The sequence below is a fragment of the Moschus berezovskii genome, chromosome 1 (assembly GCF_049115385.1).
Source record: "Moschus berezovskii isolate FMDL1 chromosome 1, NW_MosBer_1.0, whole genome shotgun sequence".
NCBI classification, from domain to species: Eukaryota; Metazoa; Chordata; class Mammalia; order Artiodactyla; family Moschidae; genus Moschus; species Moschus berezovskii.
The window spans coordinates 133,286,351-133,305,807 of NC_142460.1; the positions used below are offsets into that span (position 1 = coordinate 133,286,351).

Consider the following 19,457-nt stretch of genomic DNA (forward strand, 5'->3'; position numbering starts at 1 on the left):
TACACCTTCAGTGCAGGACACCAGGGTTCGACCCATGGGTTAGGAAGATCCTCTGGAGAAGGGAATGGCAATCCACTCCGGTATTCTTGCCTGAAGACTCCCACGGACAGAAGAGCCTGGTGGGCTACAGTCCATAGAGTTGCAAAGAGTCAGACACGACTAAGCACATTGTTTTTGAATTTTATCATATGCATTTATATTTTGCAATATGTTATTTATGTCTTGAAAATATATCGGTTCAAACATGTAGATCTAGCTCATTCCTTTTCATATCTGTGGAATTTTTCATTGTGTAAAGAGACCAGAGTTTGCTTTATCCCTTTCTCTACTGAGGGATAAGTCAACTGGGTAGTTCAACTTACCATGGCTGCCTTGATCTCTACTACGTCACCAATGCTTAGCACTGTGCAGTATCTGTTGAAAGACAAATGGAGACATCTGAAGTTTCCATATCATGGGAAGCAGTGCTTTCTCGTTAAGTCCATGATAGAGTCAGTTTTACCTCCTTCGTCACTGCTCCAGGGAGTAAAGTGAAAGTCAAAGAGAAAGTCTCTCAGTCATGTCTCACTCTTTGTGACCCCATGGACTGTCCATGGAATTCTCTAGGCCAGAATACTGGAGTGTGTAGCCTTTCCCTTCTCTAGGGGATCTTCCCAACCCAGGGATCGAACCCAGGTCTCCTGCATTGCAGGCAGATTCTTTGCCAGCTGAGCCACAAGGGAAGCCCCCAAGTAGTAAACATGTCCACAAAATGATCATTCTTAAAGTAAAACTAGACCCTGGTTAAATATCGATATGCATTGTTGTTGTTCAGTTGCTAAGTCGTGTCTGACTCTTTGTGACTCCATGGGCTGCATCTCACCAGGCTTCCCTATCCTTCACCATCTCCCAGGGTTTGGTCAGACTCATGTCCACTGAGTCAGTGATGCCACCCAACCATCTCATTCTCTGATATGCATTTAGCCTATTAAAATAATCGTACCTAGAAAGAGTGATCTGATCCCCAGAAACCAGAATGCCTCGATGACAGCAGCATGTAAAAATAGACAAAAATACAGTGTTTTCTGCAGAAGTGTGGTTGATTTTCTCTATGATTTAAGAAGCAGTGGTTTAAGAAGTTACTGGAGACCATTGCCAGCCCCTTTTGCAATCAAACCACAATGACTGTGGTCACCACAAGCATGGCCTATTTCATGCATGAGAAAGGGTTGTTGGATGGCAATTCCTCAAAAAACTTCAGAGTGTAGAAAGACCCTCCATTGTGATGCGGAAAAGGAATTCTTCATAATGTGCTGGTGGGAATGTAAATTGGACAGCCAACTTTCTGAAACTCTTCTGAGCAGTTTGTCAGATCCTAGGAGAAGGAAATGGCAACCCACTCCAGTGTTCTTGCCTGAAGAATCCCAGGGATGGCGGAGCCGGGTGGGCTGCCGTCTGTGGGGTCGCACAGAGTCGGACACGACTGAAGGGACTTAGCAGCAGCAGCAGTGAAATTAAAGATGTGTAACGTTAACTTTTTAAAGTCTCATGAAAACAAGGTTTCTGGAGCAGAGATTATTATTTATAGCAAATAACCTCACAGGTTCTCCTTCGCCTCAGTTTTTTACCCTCATGCAACGTGATGAAAACCAAAAGTCATCCTACACATAGCAGGGTCTGTATTATAGGTAAAAGGAAAGGAAAATGTTAGTCAAGAAGTCATGTCCAACTCTTTGCAACTCCATTGACTGTAGCTCGCCAGGCTCCTCTGTCCATGGGATTCTCCAGGCAAGAATACTGCAGTGGGTTGCCATTTCCTTCTCCAGGGAATCTTCCCAAACCAGGGATCAAACTCAGGCCTCCTGCATTGCAGGCAGATTCTTTACTGTCTGAACCAGTAGGGTATTATATGTAAGGAACCCTGAAAATATGAATCTGGATATTTACATAGGAGAGGATCAGCACCTCCACTCTTCTGAAAGAAAGAGAGAAAAATCTTTGCTCCTTGGAAAGAATTCTGGGTTGTTACTCTTTCCTTTCGGGATGCAGATAAATCTTTCCGGTGGAGAATGACACTTGTGTCTCCAGCTTGATAAACCGGGAATGTCTCCAAATCCTGGGTCTTATCCCCACCTTGAAATGTGAAGACACATATACGTCTGGGAAGATAAGTCCCTCTCGATAGGCTTTCACTTTCTAATAAGTTATGAATTAACTTCTGAAACTTGTCCTTTTAGCCCAGGTCCTAAGTTTCAGTAAAAATTTTCTCAGAAAAGCCAAACTGTGCAGAACCATTAAAATGTTTTCTCTATATTCTTACATATGCCCTGTAATCCAGCAATTTCACTCCTAAACGATTATCTTAAAAATTCTTGCTCATGTCCACAAGGAGACAGGTATGATGAGAAAATTCATTACTGCATGATCTGTCTAGGTGCAGAGGTAGAGGCACCCTTGATGCCCTTTCCTACGAGAATGATGAGATAAAATGTGGTGGATGGTGAAGATGTACTAGGAAATCACATTGCAGCAGTAGAGGCAACAAACTAAATATACATACAAACCATGTAGAGATCTTGAGTGAAGTAAGTGAAAAATAGAATGTAGTCTACAGTATAATGTGTTTGTGAAAATGACAAATACCTTAAACATTGCTACCTATTTTTCAGGAATACATATCTATTCAAAGACATATATCAAACTCCCAAGAATGAGAATTTATATAAAGTGGAGGAGGGAGTAGCAGTCTGAGAATGAGAGAGTATCAGGGATAAAGGAGGACTTTTTAATATATATATATTTATTTGATTGCACTGGGTCTTAGCTGCAGCATGTGGAATCTAGTTTCCCGACAAGGGATAGAACTCAGGTCCCTTGCATTGGAAACAGTCTTAGCCACTGGACCTCCAAGGAAGTCCTTGAAGGAGAAATTAAGACAAGAGAAGGACCTCATGCCCCAACAAAATAACATACAGAGCTGAGGGGTATGGTTATCTCACTAATGGATTCCAAATGAGGAAAAAGAAAGCCTGCCCAATGAGTTTTTCCACATCAGCGCCCTCTGTGGTCTGGTACCACATAGTAATACATAATTGTCCTAGATGCTCAGTACATAGTTGTTAAATACAGGTAGCAACCATTGATTAGGAAAAAAACATAACCGTAATTCTTTGCTTTCCAATATGAAAGGAGATTTTGTGGGAAGGTGGGCTTTCACTGACAATAGTTCTAGTGATTACATTCGCTCTGACACGCTGTAGATATGCCAACGTTTTCTTGACACTTGAACAGCGGTAGTCTTTTGCCCTTGCTTTCACTCTGGTAACAGATACTTTGCTTTTAATGGACTAAAGTTTAAAAGAAATTGGATCCTTAAATAAATTAATTATGGGTTTATCAAACATTTATGAAGCCTCTTAACCCAGTCTGCCACCTTTATTTTGACTCAATCCATATGCTTATATTTACTTTTCCATAAAAGTTTACTTTATTTAAACTCTTGTCACATTTACTGCCACCTTTATGTACTTAAAAAAAAAATCACTTTTTTACAGTCGTTAGATGAGTGTGAAAATTTGACTTTTTGAATCGAAACAAATATCCTATCATATTTATTGGTTCTTGAATGAAAGAATTCTTTAAAAGAAAAACTCTCTTAAATAAGTCAAACATGAATGCTTTCTTCCAGCCACTTTGAACCAGAACCATAGAACTGTCACTACTTGCTAGGAAACAGTTCAGTTCTTCCCAACACTATGGGATTCAAAAAATAAGAAGAAAGTCAAGTCTGTTTCATGATCTATAGTAATAGTAAAAAGCTTGCTACTTTGACCTCAAATACTCATGTGTACTTAGAGTTCTTTTCCTAATCGGGGATGGAAAAAGGAGAGACGATGGGACATAGCACATATAGGACATCCATGTTGAATACTGGAACACACTATGAGCTCTTCAAGGTCAGCACCCGTAATGCCTCTGCTCAGTCTGTCTTCCAGACATTGCACACCTCCCTCCCCACACATCTCAACCTCCTGCCAAGTCTCAAATGAGTCCCAACAAGTTCAGCATTCATGCCTCAACTCTTCCTTCCATATTGCAAAATTTGGAATAAAAAACTCTCTGATTATCAAGAATGAAATTTTTACTCTTGCAACCAGATTATGTATTTTGTCATATTAAACCAAAGTATTGTGGGAAGGTATGAACATATGCACATGAGGATTGACAAATTCCTTGAATACCAATTAATAGAGACAAATCAGCCATCCTCTCATCTATTCCCAGGGATGTAAGATTAATTTCCCAGTCAGCGCACGTCAGAATAACTTGGGGAGCTTGTTTAGAAATGTACATTACCAGGCCCAAACTCAGACTTATAAGGTTAGGTTTCAGAGGCAGACCTGTATCTGATGTTTGTAACAGTTTTCCCAGGGATTCCTGATGCCAGTACCACCTGAGAACTGGAGATCCAGAAGAGCTGAAGGTCTTGAAAATAAGCGGTCAAAATGCTATATTGATGGATTCACGCATTCTCCTTCAGTTACTACATTTTATTCTAAAAGCTTGTTTTATAATATTAGATAAAATGAATTCCTATAACATGCATAGTTGTTGTTCAGTCACTCAGCCATGTCCCACTCTCTGCGACTCATTGTACGACAGCACGCCAGGCTTCCTTGTCCTTCACTATCTCCCAGAGTTTGCTCAAACTCATGTCCGTTGAGTTGGTGATGCCATCCAACCATCTACTGCTGTTACTCGCTTCTCCTCCTGCCCGCAGTCTTTCCCAGCATCAGAGTCTTCCAATGAGTGGGCAAATTTTTGCATCAGTTGGCCAAAGTATTGGAGCTTCAGCTTCAGCAACAGTCCTTCCAATCAATACTCAGGGTTGATTTCATTTAGGATTGACTGGTTTGATCTCCTTGCTGTCCAAGTGATTCTTAAGAGTCTTCTCCAACGCCACAGTTTGAAAGCATCAGTTCTTTCACACCCAGTCTTCTTTATGGTCCAACTCTCATCCATACATGCCTGGAAAAATCCACGTTTTTGACTAGATGGACCTTTGTTGGCAAATTGATGTCTCTTTTTAAATACACTGTCTAGGTTTGTCATAGCTTTTCTTCCAAGGAGCAAGTATCTTTTAATATGCATAGAGATAATAAAAATAATACTTATTTTTAAAATAAGTATTTCTAAAAGGGCTTAATGGTCATGCTGAATAGACATGAAACATGAAAATCTAAATGCTACTGTTGATATGTGTCTTAATTAACAAAAGTTTAGAAAAAATTCATTGAATAGCTCCTATAGGCAAAGTGCCATACTAATTAATTTCAGAAGCTACAAAACAGTGTAGAAATCAGTCTTCTTGTTAAGGCGCTTTAATCCAGTTGACAGCCAAAAAAGTCACATCAGAAGATTACTAATAACCTCATTCAAACACAAATAAAGGTGCATTCCAGTTTCCCTCTGTGAGAAATACTGTGAACGCAATGGATTACCTTATGTCCTTGGCATACAGGGCTGTGTCTCTTACATCTATAGGTCCTTTGTTCCTGACAACAGGTGCTCTTAGTACTAAGGGATTTGACTTGAATTCAACAGAGATGTTTCTCAGAAATTGAAATAAATTTTAAAATTTAGAGCATAAATATTCTTTAGTGTCTCTGTGGCTAGTTTGTTCATTCAACATACAGTGTTTCTTACAGGACAGTTTGCCTACAGAATGTGGGACAATGTAAGTAATAAAAAGATGAACAATATAGAGGTGAATCATTAATTTTCTCCCCTCAATAAGTTTATTTCACACCCCAAACTCCATATAGTTAGAACATGTACTATAGAAATAACCATAAAGACATAAAGCATTACTATTATGTGAAAATATTGAAGACTGTTTTAAAAATAACTCTTTACATTTCTTAAGACATGCTTAAAGTATGTGCCAAGAGTTGATCCTATTAACCATAAGCACGCAGAGCGCATGAGGCAATCCTGTGTTTCATATCTGTGCAAAAATACTGTTAGAACAGAATTCAAATGTGCCAGAACCCAGAGTTCTTCCAGATGTATGCTTTCACTGATTTCTGGAAAATTGTTTCCCAATACCCTCTCACAATACATAGACCACATTATAAGATGGAGAGGCCACTTTGCACTTTTACCGAATCCATAGCATTAACTCATGCTGTCACTGTCATCAAAACAATGTTGTAAATATCCACTCATCTTTTGAAACTGGCTGGTGTAGTTCTCCTCTAGGGAGCTTCATAAAAGACTTTTCATATAGTTTTCCAAATTCCTACTCCCATTAAGTTTTTTTTTTTTTCTAAACCTGGAGAAATATTCACTTAATCAACTGTTCAGAAACGTCATTTTTCCCTCCATAGGCTTTTATCCCTCTTGAATTAGACAATGATTATCAGGAAAATCCTTCCTAGTGCCTGTTTACTATGATAATGTATCTTTCTATTTAAGTCAACAGAAATAATACAGACTTCAATATTCTTTGAGTTTTATTGAGGCCTGATCTGGGGTATACTTGAAAGAATGTGACCTCTCTAAGTAGAAGCATCATTTTCATTGAAAATTGGCCAAGAGTGTCACCTTCTCCTCTTCTTCACAATGCATTCTAGGTATTGATGCCTAAAACTGCATAAGAAATTACCATAAACCTAGCAGCTTAAAACAACATATATTGGCTATCTCACAGTTTGAGTCAGGAGTCTGCTTGTGATGTCGCTGGGTCCTCCACTCAGTCTCACAAGGCTGCAATCAAGGTATTGGCCGGGCTGTGTTCTCATTTGGAGAGCTGTGTTTCTCATCGAATGGAAAGGATCAGCTTTCAGGCTTGCTCAGGGTGCTGGGAGAAATTTGGTGGAGGGTCATAGAACTAAGTGAAGTCGCTCAGTCATGTCTGACTCTTTGTGACCGCATGGGCTCCTAGCTGTCTCCTCCATCCATCCACGGAATTTTCCAGGCAATAGTACTGGAGTGGGTTGCCATTTCCTTCTCCATAGGAAAGGACTGGCTTTGTTACTGGCTGTTGTCTGAAGGCTGCCACTAAGTCCTAGCAGCCACCCACAGTTCCCAGCCACATGGCCCTCTCCATAGGCAGTTCACAACATGGCAGCTTTCTTCTTCAAGGCCAGCAGGGGAATTTCTCTATGCATTTGCTAGTAAGATTGGTTTTGTGTGTGTGTATGTGTGTTGGGGGCGAGGGCAAGCATGGATACATAATAATATAATCACAAGATTAATATCCTATCACTGTTGCCATATTCTTGGTTAAAAACAAGTTACAGGTCTTTCCCACACTTAAGAGAAAGGGGTTATACAAAGAGATGAACACCAGGAGATGGGAATTATTAAAAGGTCACCCTAGGGTCTGTCCAATGCCATTGAACAGAAATATTCAAGGAGTGATCCTACTTAGATATAAAATTACTCTTCTAGAGGCTAGTTGTCTTAAATGAAGGTTGCAGTTCTTTAAACAAATCAATTTTGATTTTCTTGTCTTAAAAAATAAAAGAAGCCATATAGCAAATCCTGGGCTTCCCAGGTGGCGCCGGTGGGAAAGAACTCGCCTACCAATGCAGGAGACATAAGAGATGCAGGTTCAATCCCTCGGTTGGGAAGATCCCCTGGAGAAGGAAATGGCAACCCATTCCTGTATTCTTGCCTGGAGACTCCCATGGATAGAGCAGCTTGGCAGGCTATAGTCCACAGGATCTCAAAGAGTTGGTCGGACACTACTGAAGCACCTTGCTGTGCTGTGCTTAGCCTCTCAGTCGTGTCTGATTCTTTGCGACCCCATGGACTGTAGCCCACAAGGCTGCTCTGTCCATGAGATTCTCCAGGCAAAAATACTGGAATGGGTTGCCATGCCCTCCTCCAGGGGAATCTTCCCAACCCAAGGATTGAACCTAGGTCTTCCACATTGCAGGTGAATTCTTTAGGGTCTTCACTACCAGGGAAGCCCACTTAGCACATCACAAATCCTAGGCAAGGCCTGGGGAAGCTATAGGACACAGGAGGGTAAAGAAAATAAGTAGGAGAGAGAAATAATGACCTCGAGCACACTTAAGAAATCAAAATTCCCAAAATTTAGGTATCGTTAATTGAATGGCTTGTGTTTGCTTGTTTTGTGGTTTATTTTGCTTTGATTCTCCACCAGTATTTGGAATTACCTGTGTTTCATTTGTCTGTCTATTCAAAGTTGACTGTTACTGCCAACTTCAGCAGTTCATAGAATTACTATCTACCTCCCTCACTCCGTCTCCTTTGCACAAACTTAAATCCTCTGAAGTAAATTTGCTTTTGACTCGAGAACTTGAACACTGGGATGTTACTTGCCATCTGTCTTAAACTTTGAAAGTAACTTTTTGCCAAGACAAATGTGAATTATGAGCAACAACCTGGGATATTTCTGGTCTCACAACAGGAAAAATAAAGGAACCCTGAAGTATTATTTTAAGTACTTTGTTTGCTAGCAGTGCTTGTAGTGAATGAAAAATTGATCCTTAATTGTGTGGGAAAGAGAGAAATGATATGCATACTGATGGCCAAGTATAGACTTCAGAGACTTAGCAGTTTTGAAACTGATATTTATGAACATCTGCTTTTTCCCCATAAATTTTAATATGGATTTCATCCTTTGAAACCTGTAAGACTCCCAGGTGCTTCTTCAGTCTTTATCTTGGAAATATGCTTTTTAAAAAACCTCCTTTTTTTCTATTGAACACATTCAAAATCATTCTTTAAAAACATTTCATTATAAATAGTGCCTGTTGGAATACCTAAAATATGATATTAAAGGTTAGCAACTCAAAAAGCTGTATTCAGCATTGTGAGCCGCCAACATGTCTAATTCCAGAGCACAAACCATAGCAGGCTTAATAAAGGGTACTGAGAGGTACTCATTTCTAGTCCCAGTTTATGCTTTTCATTATCCCATAAATATTTATTTCATGCTTGCATGTCTTTAGTGCTAACATTATAGCAGCCAATAAAACAAAGTCCCTGCCTTCATTGGGTTTTTGTCCCAGTGAATGTAAATGTTCTACAGAATGAATCCCCTTTAAATTTTCATAATACTGTTCATATAGTTCATTGAGAAACTTTGCACAGGACCTGCACACCAGTGATGTTCATCCATTCTTGATGTTGGACTAGATGCTGGGGATACAACTTGTGAACACAGTAGACGTGCTTCTGCTCTCAAGGAGCTGAGTTCAGCATACCTCTCTCCTGTGTCAAGATAAAGCAGACCCGAAAGCTTCAGCGTCTTCCCTATTTTAGATCCACCATAAGCAGTGCTAACGGTGCCTCCATCCCCTGGCTCTTGGGCATGCTGAGAGCTGTTACTATGGGTACAAGATGAGAGTGTGGACCAGAGGAAAAGAAAGATTATCACAGCTCAATAGAAGACAAACAGATAAGTCAACTGGGCATGTGCGAGGCCAGCAAAGACAATAAATCTCTCTTAGGAAAGCAACTTTGTAAGAGTGCAGTTTTGGCCACCCTATAGCAGAGGCTACAAGTCATTTACATAATAGGAGAGCCTCGGGAGGACAGTAGAGCTATTTAATTTGGTTAGGCTAATAGTTTTCCATCCATTTACAGCGTAATGGAACCTCTCTCCTGTGCCTCTTAAATAGGAACACTTTGGCAGGATGCCACAGGGCACATAAAACAGGGTGGTCTTCTCAGTGTGTCAGTTCTACTCAACCATTTAGAGGGGAAAAGTTAATTAATTTACAGATTAGGGCATTATTTTCCATTAAAATCAATGCAGCCATATTATGGACTAGAAAATGCAAAGTTTACATCCAATTTTAAGATAAAGTATGAAACTAAAACAGGACTGGAGCCAAGGGCTAAGGGATTAAACACCCCTACACATTTCCATCAGCCCCCTGTGAAGCCAACCTAATAAAAATAATTTTTTGATATGGATAATTGATTCTCAATTCCATGTAAAGTGTAAATAAAAGACAAATCCCCAGAAGCATTCGTTTCGACAGCATTGCCACTTGAATATCCCACCTTTTTAGAAATTCTGGAGCTGTGGTTATATGCATGAAAATTCTGGGCCACTTCAGGCTCTGACTTGGCACTCCCTCATAGAGCAGCCCTGGGGCCCATGCTGGCCACCCTCTGTGTTTAAGAGCAAGAACTCTCTTGGAAGAGTTTGAATTAGCTGCTCTTTTCTAAGATGGGCCATGAGAGGTTTTCTCCATGCTCCCTGCTTGTCATAAGCACTGAATCTGAGCCCTGGCTGTCCTGTGTCCACATCCCATTTGCCCAGTCTCAGAGTGCTGCGTGGCAGGCAGACACACTCATGTTCTTTGTGCTTTGTGTTCCTGAAACAGGATCTGGACCAGGTTCAGCTCCATCTGGAAGAAGTGAGGTTCTTCGACGTGTTTGGCTTCAGTGAAGCAGCAGGAGCGTGGCAGTGCTTCATGTGCAACAACCCTGAGAGAGCAACCGGTGAGAGACCCCTCCCTCCCCCGGCTGCTAAGAACCATGTGCGCCCCTGGGGTTGCCAGGGTTGCAGGAACCCCACCCTGGTTGGCCTTCTTCTTGTATAAACATCATAAGTTAGAATAATGCATAGAGGTGTGCCTGACTGCCTCTGCTTTGTGCTGACAAAGGTATCTCACAAAAGTGGGAGTGAGAAAAAGGGAAGATGTTGGAACAGAGAGAAACATAAACCAGAAATGAACAAGAGAAACAATGCCCACATCTATATGGCTATCACGAAAGTGATACTGGCCATCTTACCCCAATAACATTCTTCATTTCAATCCCAGTGACCCTGAGGGTTAGAGAAAAATAAACATCCTGTCAAGAACCCCAAAGAAATGAGACCACACTTAAATGAGTGAGTGGTTTCACAGACTTCCTCATCTCCCTTAGCATTTTTGCTTGATGATTGAGCTGGGTGAAAAATGAGACACTTAAAGAGTAAGGAATTATTTGAGAAATAATTTCATATCTGGTTATTTACCCTTCACCTTCCTTTATGCTGCACAAGGAGCTTGGTCTACAGACTTGCCTAAAAATAATCATTGTTAGGCAATATGTGCCAAGCCCTACGCTAAACGTGTCAAGTTTCTCATTTAACCTTCACAACAATCTCATAAAGCTAGTACTAATATTATCTCCATTTTACTGATGGGGCAACTGAGGCACAGAGGAATTTGGGAACTGCCTGAGGTCACACAGGTAATAAGTTAACAGCGGCTGGATTGAACCCAGTCTGACCCCAGAGCCCATGCACTTAATCATTTCTCCATGCTGTCTCCTGGTTACACTTGCCCCAGTTTAACCAGTGGACATAGGTTGATAAAAAGTCTAATCTTCACAGAGTCACGCTGCCCTTGGGAATGGAATATTTTACCATCAACGTGATAGAGTTCTCAACACTGACATGGCTCAGGAACTGAAGTATAGACCAAGAGAATGGTGTTGAAACACTGCTGGACACAAACCACTTTGTAGATGGGCCATCCTGTAGAGAGCCATTGGTCATACCATCTGTACCCATTCCTTGAATTGGGATTTTGTGCATCTTAAAGATCATCCATTGTGGCAAGTCTGTCCTCTTGCTAAGCCAAGAAGTTGAGACTGAACTGAAAAAGAATGTTTATTTTGGCCAGATGGAAATTTGAGGGGCTCACGCAGAGGCACCAAGTAGAATGTATTACCCCCACAGAGACAGTATGGATAGAAGAAACTGGCAGTTAAAATGGCAGCCTTCATGAGGCACAGATTGTTGGCTGATTACAGACTGAGATTGAGTTGATGCCAGAGTGAACACACTGATTTTTAAAAAGTTAATTTGAGCAAAGAAAGAATTGATGAATTGAATGTCCCCATTATGAAACTTTCTAATTAGACCCTATTTCACCTGTGAAAAAGACAGCATAAAAGAAACCTTATTTGAGATCATGGTGAAGTAAGGGACTTATCTGAGGTGGTTCTGAGGGGCCCTTAAGAATTTCGTTCCAAGTAAGCTGAGTCCTTAGTTCAATAAACATTAAATCGTATCTGACCAAGGGAGGCTCAGGAAAGGGGCCGCAAGTTAAAACCACAAAGTGTTCCTTTAATATGTGTTTTCTCAAATTCACTGCCATGACTCAAAAAGAACATTTTGCACATTCACTCGTTCTAATTTGTGTTTCTCACAGTTAAATATAGACTGAGAACATATAGTAATAAAAATTCAAACAAGGCCAAATATTTTACAGCAGAACACATTGAATCAAAATGTTTGGCACCGAAAACTTTTAGATTTCTTTGCTTATTTCCTTTTGCTTTATGAAAGGGGATTTGGGTCTGAAAGAAATCTTATTTTAAATTACTATTTTCACCAAAAACTCCCTGAAAAGTTTTTATAGGTTGATCTAGTTTTCTTATTTTTATATAGCATATAAATATAAAATATTTAATCTAAGTGAAAGGTCTGACATAATACTGCTGACATATATTAATCATAGGAATGATATTTGCATTTGTATTCTGCTTAAATTATAAGTTTAAAGATGATCAAGACATAGGAATAAATATTTTGTTATTTGTTTATGCACAGGCAGCATAGAACTTGCATCCCATTTTTCATTTATGAAGTGCGTGTTTGCTGTGTTGGTTGAGTGTCTTTGACAGGCTAAACCTTGAGATAAAACATGAAAAAAGTACAATATCTCTGCTCTAAAAGGGTTCATAATCCAGTTAGGGCCAGACATATATAGAAAAATCTATCATACTTCCTTGTTTTTAGCATGCAATAAATACCTGTTGAGTGAGTCAATGAATGAATAATATTTAGACATAGAAAAGTCAAATACAACTTGAATATTAAAATGTTCCAGGTCTATTGTGATTATGTGTTAATAATATCAAGTATATCACTATATCATACCCAGTGCATTTTGAGTCTGGTAAATGGAGCTTGGTGCTTTTTTCCTCATTGAGAGAAGTCATTGTGTGCACATCAGAGTCTACTTTCCTGACTGTCTGAGCTCCCAGTGTACCATGCCTAAGTCCTGTTCCTGTTCTGGTTTGGTTAGCACTCCTGCAGGGCCCAGATGCCCTGTCAGCCTCAAGGAGGAAGGGATCTAAAGAGAGAGAATTGGAGTCTAAGACAAAAGGCTGAAGAAATTGCTTTTTTTTTTTTTAAGGTATCGGCAAAAGGTACCTTGTTCTCAAATATTCATTGTTCCCGTATTTTTTTAAATGTCTCTCCATAAATGGGGAACAAAACATGAGACAACTAGAAAATTTCAGTTAGACTTCTAGGAAGGACATCCTGAAATATAAATCCTTCTTAATAATGTATAAACTAAACTATGGGACTTCAGAAATTGACAACAAATCAACTGGCTTCCATGATCACTTTAAGGACATTCCCCTCCTTGAGTAGAGGTCTCATCACCCCATCAACTCCCGGTCATCTTCCCATCAGCTCCACCATCAGCACACAGAAATTCATACAACTTTACTGTTTTGGTAATCAACAAAATATATGTTTTATCCAGTTGGCTGTGAAGTCAGAGAAAACTAAATGCTAGAATAGTATAAAGGTCCTAAAATTACAATTGCTGGCATTGATCATGCTAACTATGTGCTCCATCTTATATGCATTTTTCTCACCGTTATTGAGTCCATTTTTCAGATTAAGACACTGAAACAGAGAGAGGTCAAGTACTTTTTCTAGGGTCACACAATTACTAAGTAGTACAACTAGCATTTTAATCCAGGTCAATTCTTGAGCCTGAAATTTCAATTTCTAGGGCAAATCCAAGTTAAAGGCATGTAATATTGAAAATTGCAAGAACAATTATTTCATAATATTATAATATATTGGAAAGATCAAGGAGTGAGCCACCTCTCTGATGACTTAATCCTCTCAAACACAAGCAGGGGTTTTGGTATGGGAATGTACGGGAATCATGTCCTGATTACACATAGGACATGGTTCAGTTCAGTTCAGTTCAGTCGCTCAGTCGTGTCCGACTCTTTGCGACCCCATGAATCACAGCACGCCAGGCCTCCCTGTCCATCACCAACTCCCGGAGTTCATGCAAACTCATGTCCATCGAGTCGCTGATGCCATCCAGCCATCTCATTCTCTGTCGTCCCCATCTCCTCCCGCCCCCAATCCTTCCCAGCTCCAGTGAGTCAACTCGTCACATGAGGTGGCCAAAGTATTGGAGTTTCAGCTTTAGCATCAGTCCTTCCATAGAAGCTATTTCCAATCCCTCCAATTGCTGATTCAGTTTCTGATCATCATTTTATAAAAGCACAGAGTAGGAGGTTAGAAAGTTCCTGAAATAACTCAAAAATCCTCAGAGACTTGCCTGTTTGTGTGTATTGTCAATCCCATCAACCCCACATGAATGAGAGAATAGAGATTGAGCAAACAGATCGAATAGAACAGAATCTATTTCTGGAAAACCAAACAAATCCCTCTATCAGTAGTCCTTGTGTCCTGGAACTGCTAGTGCCTGTTAACAGTAAGAGTTAGTCAGCTGGACTGTCCTAGAACACATCTGGCTGCCTATTCAGTCACATTTTTTTAAAGGAAGAGGAGGAACTACATCATGATTTCCACTCTTGTTTCTTGAGACACATGGGATGCCTTTGTTCTTACACCCTACAGAAAGCAACTCAGGGACGTCCTGGTTTTGGCACTTGCATCTTTGGCACTTGTAGATATGAGCGCTTGCCTGGGTGATCTCTGTCTTAGTCACTGGATATTTAGACACTGGATGTGATTGTCCGTAGGAGGTCTCCTTAGGCTATAAAAGAGAATGAAAGAATTTTTTTCAGACAGCCCTCAACCATCGATCATGATTCCTCTTTAAAACTTGATTTCAAATGTTTGTGATACAAGAACATGCTGTCCATTATATCACATGCACAAATAGAGATGATTTCAAAATGCTATTAAGATGAGAAGGGCCTCTGTCAATAGATTTTCTCCAGACACTAAAAGCTGGTACCAGCAGGGTGGCTCTCCTTTACCCAACACCTTCAGCCTAGGCTAGATGGCTTTCCACTCCAGACGCCAACACGAAAATGGGCTAAATGAGGTCCTCTCTGAGGACTCAACTAGTAGGATGTAAATAGCCTTGCAGGTCCATTAACATGAAAGTTTTCCATTTAATTTTAGTGCCAACTTTCACAGAACTTTATGGGTGACATAAGAAAACCCACTTTGGATTTATACTGTGGCTGGGTTTTTCTTATGATGCCTTCCCTCCTATAACGTGTGGGCATGTTGTCTTCCATGTTAAACATAGTTGGAGAGCCAAAAGCAGTGCAGTTGTTGGGCAGGATAACTTCACATCTTCACACATATATACTGTTAGTGACCCAGCAGGTAAAATTGAACCCCAGCCGATTTTTCAAAGATACTTTAAATTACATAATGACAAACCAAATATATGCTCAGCACCTCAAATAAGTTACTGTCCTTATCCTGAACACTTTTTCCCTTTCCACCCTTCCCAAGTGCCTGTTCTATGACTCTCTGTTAAGCTTTTCCCACACTCACATTCTCTCTCTCTCTTTCAGACATAGACACACACATATGCACATATGTGCATACACATTGGCAAACATGGACAAACCACCCCAACAGAATCAACTCCCTCCTCTCTGTCCTTTTGTTCTCTGCCCACACCTTCTATAGTGCACACGGTGTGTTGCCATCAATCTCCTCCACTAGACAGTAAACTAGAGGAGGAAGAACCATACATTATTATTCTTTGTATGCCCTACCCAGTATCTGGCTCATGGTAGCATTTAACAAGTACGTGGCATATAGATGGATGATGGAATAATTCATGGATCGTGTAATGAATGCCAATAGGAGAAATAAGATTTGTTTTGAAACATAACTTTAAAATCTATTTCTTTCTCAAAAATAAAAAAATAACAGCTTACTAAACCGAAACCTTGAAATAGCAACTTTTGCAAAGTGTTTATGAGAAGAAATGTTGCTATGTACAAAACTTCAACACCATATGGATACCCAATTTTAATATTTTACTAAAAGGTTTCAATACGCACATATACACAGACTTCATAGTAAACTTGCTAGTAACCTGTGAGCCTCTATGGGAAATAAACTAAGATAAGTAGCCTAATACCCTTCAGGGGTTAATTTCTAGTTTTCAGCCAGTGTTACTATCAATCCTTCTGCCTTTCCAAATTGGGTCAACAATAATCTTATCTTGATAGAGTGAAAGTATACTTGCAGCAAAGCATGAGTCACCCTGTGGTTTTCCAGAAACAAATCATCAGGCATTGAAACGTGTCTTTTTACACTAAGAGAATAAGCTGAGTCAAGCCAAAATACCAAGGAGAAGAAGCATGCTTTAGAAAGGCAGACCAGAGTGAATATGTCAGTCCCTGTCACTATACAGATTTACAGTGACACTGATTTAAAGAATTTTTACATAGTTTTTTTAAATTAAAGCACTTAAGATCTCTTAAAAGAGCTCTTCTTCCTCCAACTGGCTTAATGTTTCCTTTCCCTTCACCTGTTGCCTCTCTCGCGCCTCCTGTTTAAAGCCAGAAGAGTCGTCACTGTGCACCCTGTGTTTTCCTGCCTCCTGCTCCTCTTGGCTCAACCCTTTCTAATCTGGCCTCTCAGCCCATTATCTCTATGGTCATTCAGGTCATGCGGATTCCAGGACTGGATATGTTTCAGTCCTTGTGTCACTTGCCTTTAGCAGCGTTCAATTCTGCTGGCCAGTTCCTCCTTCCTCAAGCAGTTCTCCCTTAACCTTCTGTGACACAGCATTCTTCAGTGTCCCTCCTACTCTAGACACTCCTTCGCAACCTCCTTTCTGGGCCCACGTTCCTCTGTCCAGCTATTCATTATCAGTGCACATTTTTTCCCATCACCATAACTCTCTCCCTAGTCAGTCTCCACGGGTCTGTGGCTTCTGTGACAAAACTCTCAAATGTGTATCTGTCCTTCTCTGCTTGATAATTCAAAGACATCTCAAACTCAGTTCATGTAAATTAAAACTCATAAATGTCCCACCCTTCCCCCTAAAAAAAAACCCCACCTGACTTTCTTTCAGCATTCCCCACTTCAGTAATTATAATATCACTCGTTCTGAGGCATCAGCCAAGCACCCAATTACCTCTCCCCACCCCTATCCAGCCTGTCACCCAGTATTTGGATTTCCCTTCTCAGGTGCTTTTAACTCTGTCCATCTCTCTTCACTACACTACCATCACCTCTTGCCTAAAATAATGGCAGTAGCCTCCTGACTGAACTTCTTGGACCTTCCAACTCCCTTCCCACACTATAGCCAGAATGACCTCTTCAAAGCACAAATCCTGGCACCAGTCTCTGTATAAAACCTTACAATGTCTTCCCACAGTTCTTAAAGACCAAACTCCACATCCAGCCCCTGACAGCCTCACATGCAATGCCCTCTCCTAGCCTCTCCAGCCTCATCTTGTCTCCAGTGCCTTTCCATTCTGGCCAGAAAGACCTCCTTTCAGTTTCTTATACTCATGACACTTCTTCCTGCCCTGGGCTTTTGTATCTTTTGTTCTCCTGCTAGGAGCACCCTTTCTCCCCTCATCACCTAGTTAATGTAGATATTAACTTTCCCATTACAACTCAGATTCACTGCCTTAGGGAAGCTTTCTGTAACCTCCTGACTAATGCTCAGGTCCTCAAAATATTTCAGACCTCTCCTTGTAATACTTGTTATACCTGTCATCTGGTTTTCTGTCGTTGTTATTTTTTTTGTTTGGTTGATTTTTGCCTTGATTGTCTGATTAGTGTCTGTTTCCTCTAGTAAACAAGTTCTATGGAGGGAGCCCCCTCCTCAGCCTCTAGCACACAATAGTGAAAGTGAAAGTCACTCAGTCATCTCCAACTCTCCGTGACCCCATGGGCTGTCCATGGAATTCTCTAGGCCAGAATACTGGAGTGGGTAGCCTTTCCCTTCTCCAGGGGATCTTCCCAACCCAGGGATCCAACCCAGGTCTCCTGCATTGCAGGCAGATTCTTTACCATATAAGCCACAAGGGAAGCCCAAAAATACTGGATATGCTATAGACAGTCAATAAATATTTGCCAAATAAGCAAATGACCAATTTTGTAACTTTTCAGAAAATTTTTAGTAAAATTTTTCTTAGGCAACTGGTGACAAAAACCAAATTAATGAATTCACAATAATTCATTTTAAGAGAAAAAGGGGATTCATATGTTGGCATTTTCAGTGTATCTTTGTGCCAAGTATAGTCTTTATTTAAGCAGTATTTTCTTAAATAAGTTCTTCTCAAAAGTACTATGAGAGATCATTTTATTTAACAGAGAGTAAGATATTCTGTGTGTATGTAAATATATCTAATACAGTGTTATAGTGGATATGTTACAGGTAAAACTTCCAATGCAGACATTGTAAAACTTCTATTTATTGCCAAAAGGTTTGAGGCCAAGTGTTCAACCACAACAGATGGAGTTTGTGTTAAATAATTCTACAAAAACAGTATAGACACTCCTTAGAATGCTCTTAAACAACCAGGAATGTACATGCATACAGGTGGGACAATGGCTAACACATACGCAACTTGTGGCAGGCTTCCATGGTGGCTCAGCAGTAAAGAATCTGCCTGCAGTGCAAGAGACACAGGAGACGCGGGTTCGACCCCTGGGTTGGGAAGATTCCCTGGAGAAAGGAATGGCAACCCACTCCAGTATTCTTGCCTAGAGAATCCCATGGACAGAGGAACCAGTGGGCTACAGTCCATGGGGTCCCCGAATCAGACACAACTGAAGTGACTGAGCATGCATGAATGCAGCTTGTACAGCTCAAACAAGATGACTCTCCTTATCACAGAGCTGGTACAGGTATGAAAGTGAAAGTGTAAGTCACTCAATCATGTCCGACTGAGCGACCCTATAGACTATAGCCTGCCAGGCTGCTCTATCCATGGGATTCTCCGGGCAAGAAAACTGGAGTGGGTAGCCATTCCCTTCTCCAGGGGATCTTCCTGACCCAGGGATCAAACCCAGGTCTCCTGGATTGCAGGCAAATTCTTTAGTGTCTGAGCCACCAGGGAAGCTCCGATGCAAGTATGTCACATCTATTTTCCCCCAGCTTTCCTCACAACTCTACAATGTCCAGGCAGTGCAGAAAAGCACTCAACCTTTAAAACCATCTAACATCCTACAGTCAGATGTCAGTAATACGTATCCATGAGATCATAAAAATGAGTTGACAGCATGGGACCAACATGGGAAGAGTGTATGGAACCCTTTTTTATTCAATGTTCAAGAGTAAGATTGAGCAGTTCTCTCCATTCATTTCTACCACCCCTTATCTTTTCCCATTGGTCTCTGTCAGTCATTACTGGGCAAGTGTGGGCCAGTATTATTTGGTAGGTTCCCATAAGCGACCCAAAGGTGACCATACTTAACTTCTCAGAACTGTTGA

The 19,457-nt window shown here is 40.6% G+C and overlaps 1 protein-coding gene across 14 annotated transcripts in view; it reads left to right on the forward strand.

The window, feature by feature from the left end:
- The window catches only part of VEPH1 (ventricular zone expressed PH domain containing 1), a 326,186-nt gene that overhangs the window by 224,367 nt on the left and 82,362 nt on the right, over window positions 1–19,457 (forward strand). For all 14 annotated transcript variants that reach the window (XM_055410995.2, XM_055410978.2, XM_055411004.2 and 11 more), the window contains one exon: window positions 10,353–10,470. In XM_055410995.2, coding sequence (XP_055266970.2) covers window positions 10,353–10,470 — 118 coding nt within the window. The remainder of the gene's footprint in view (window positions 1–10,352; window positions 10,471–19,457) is intronic.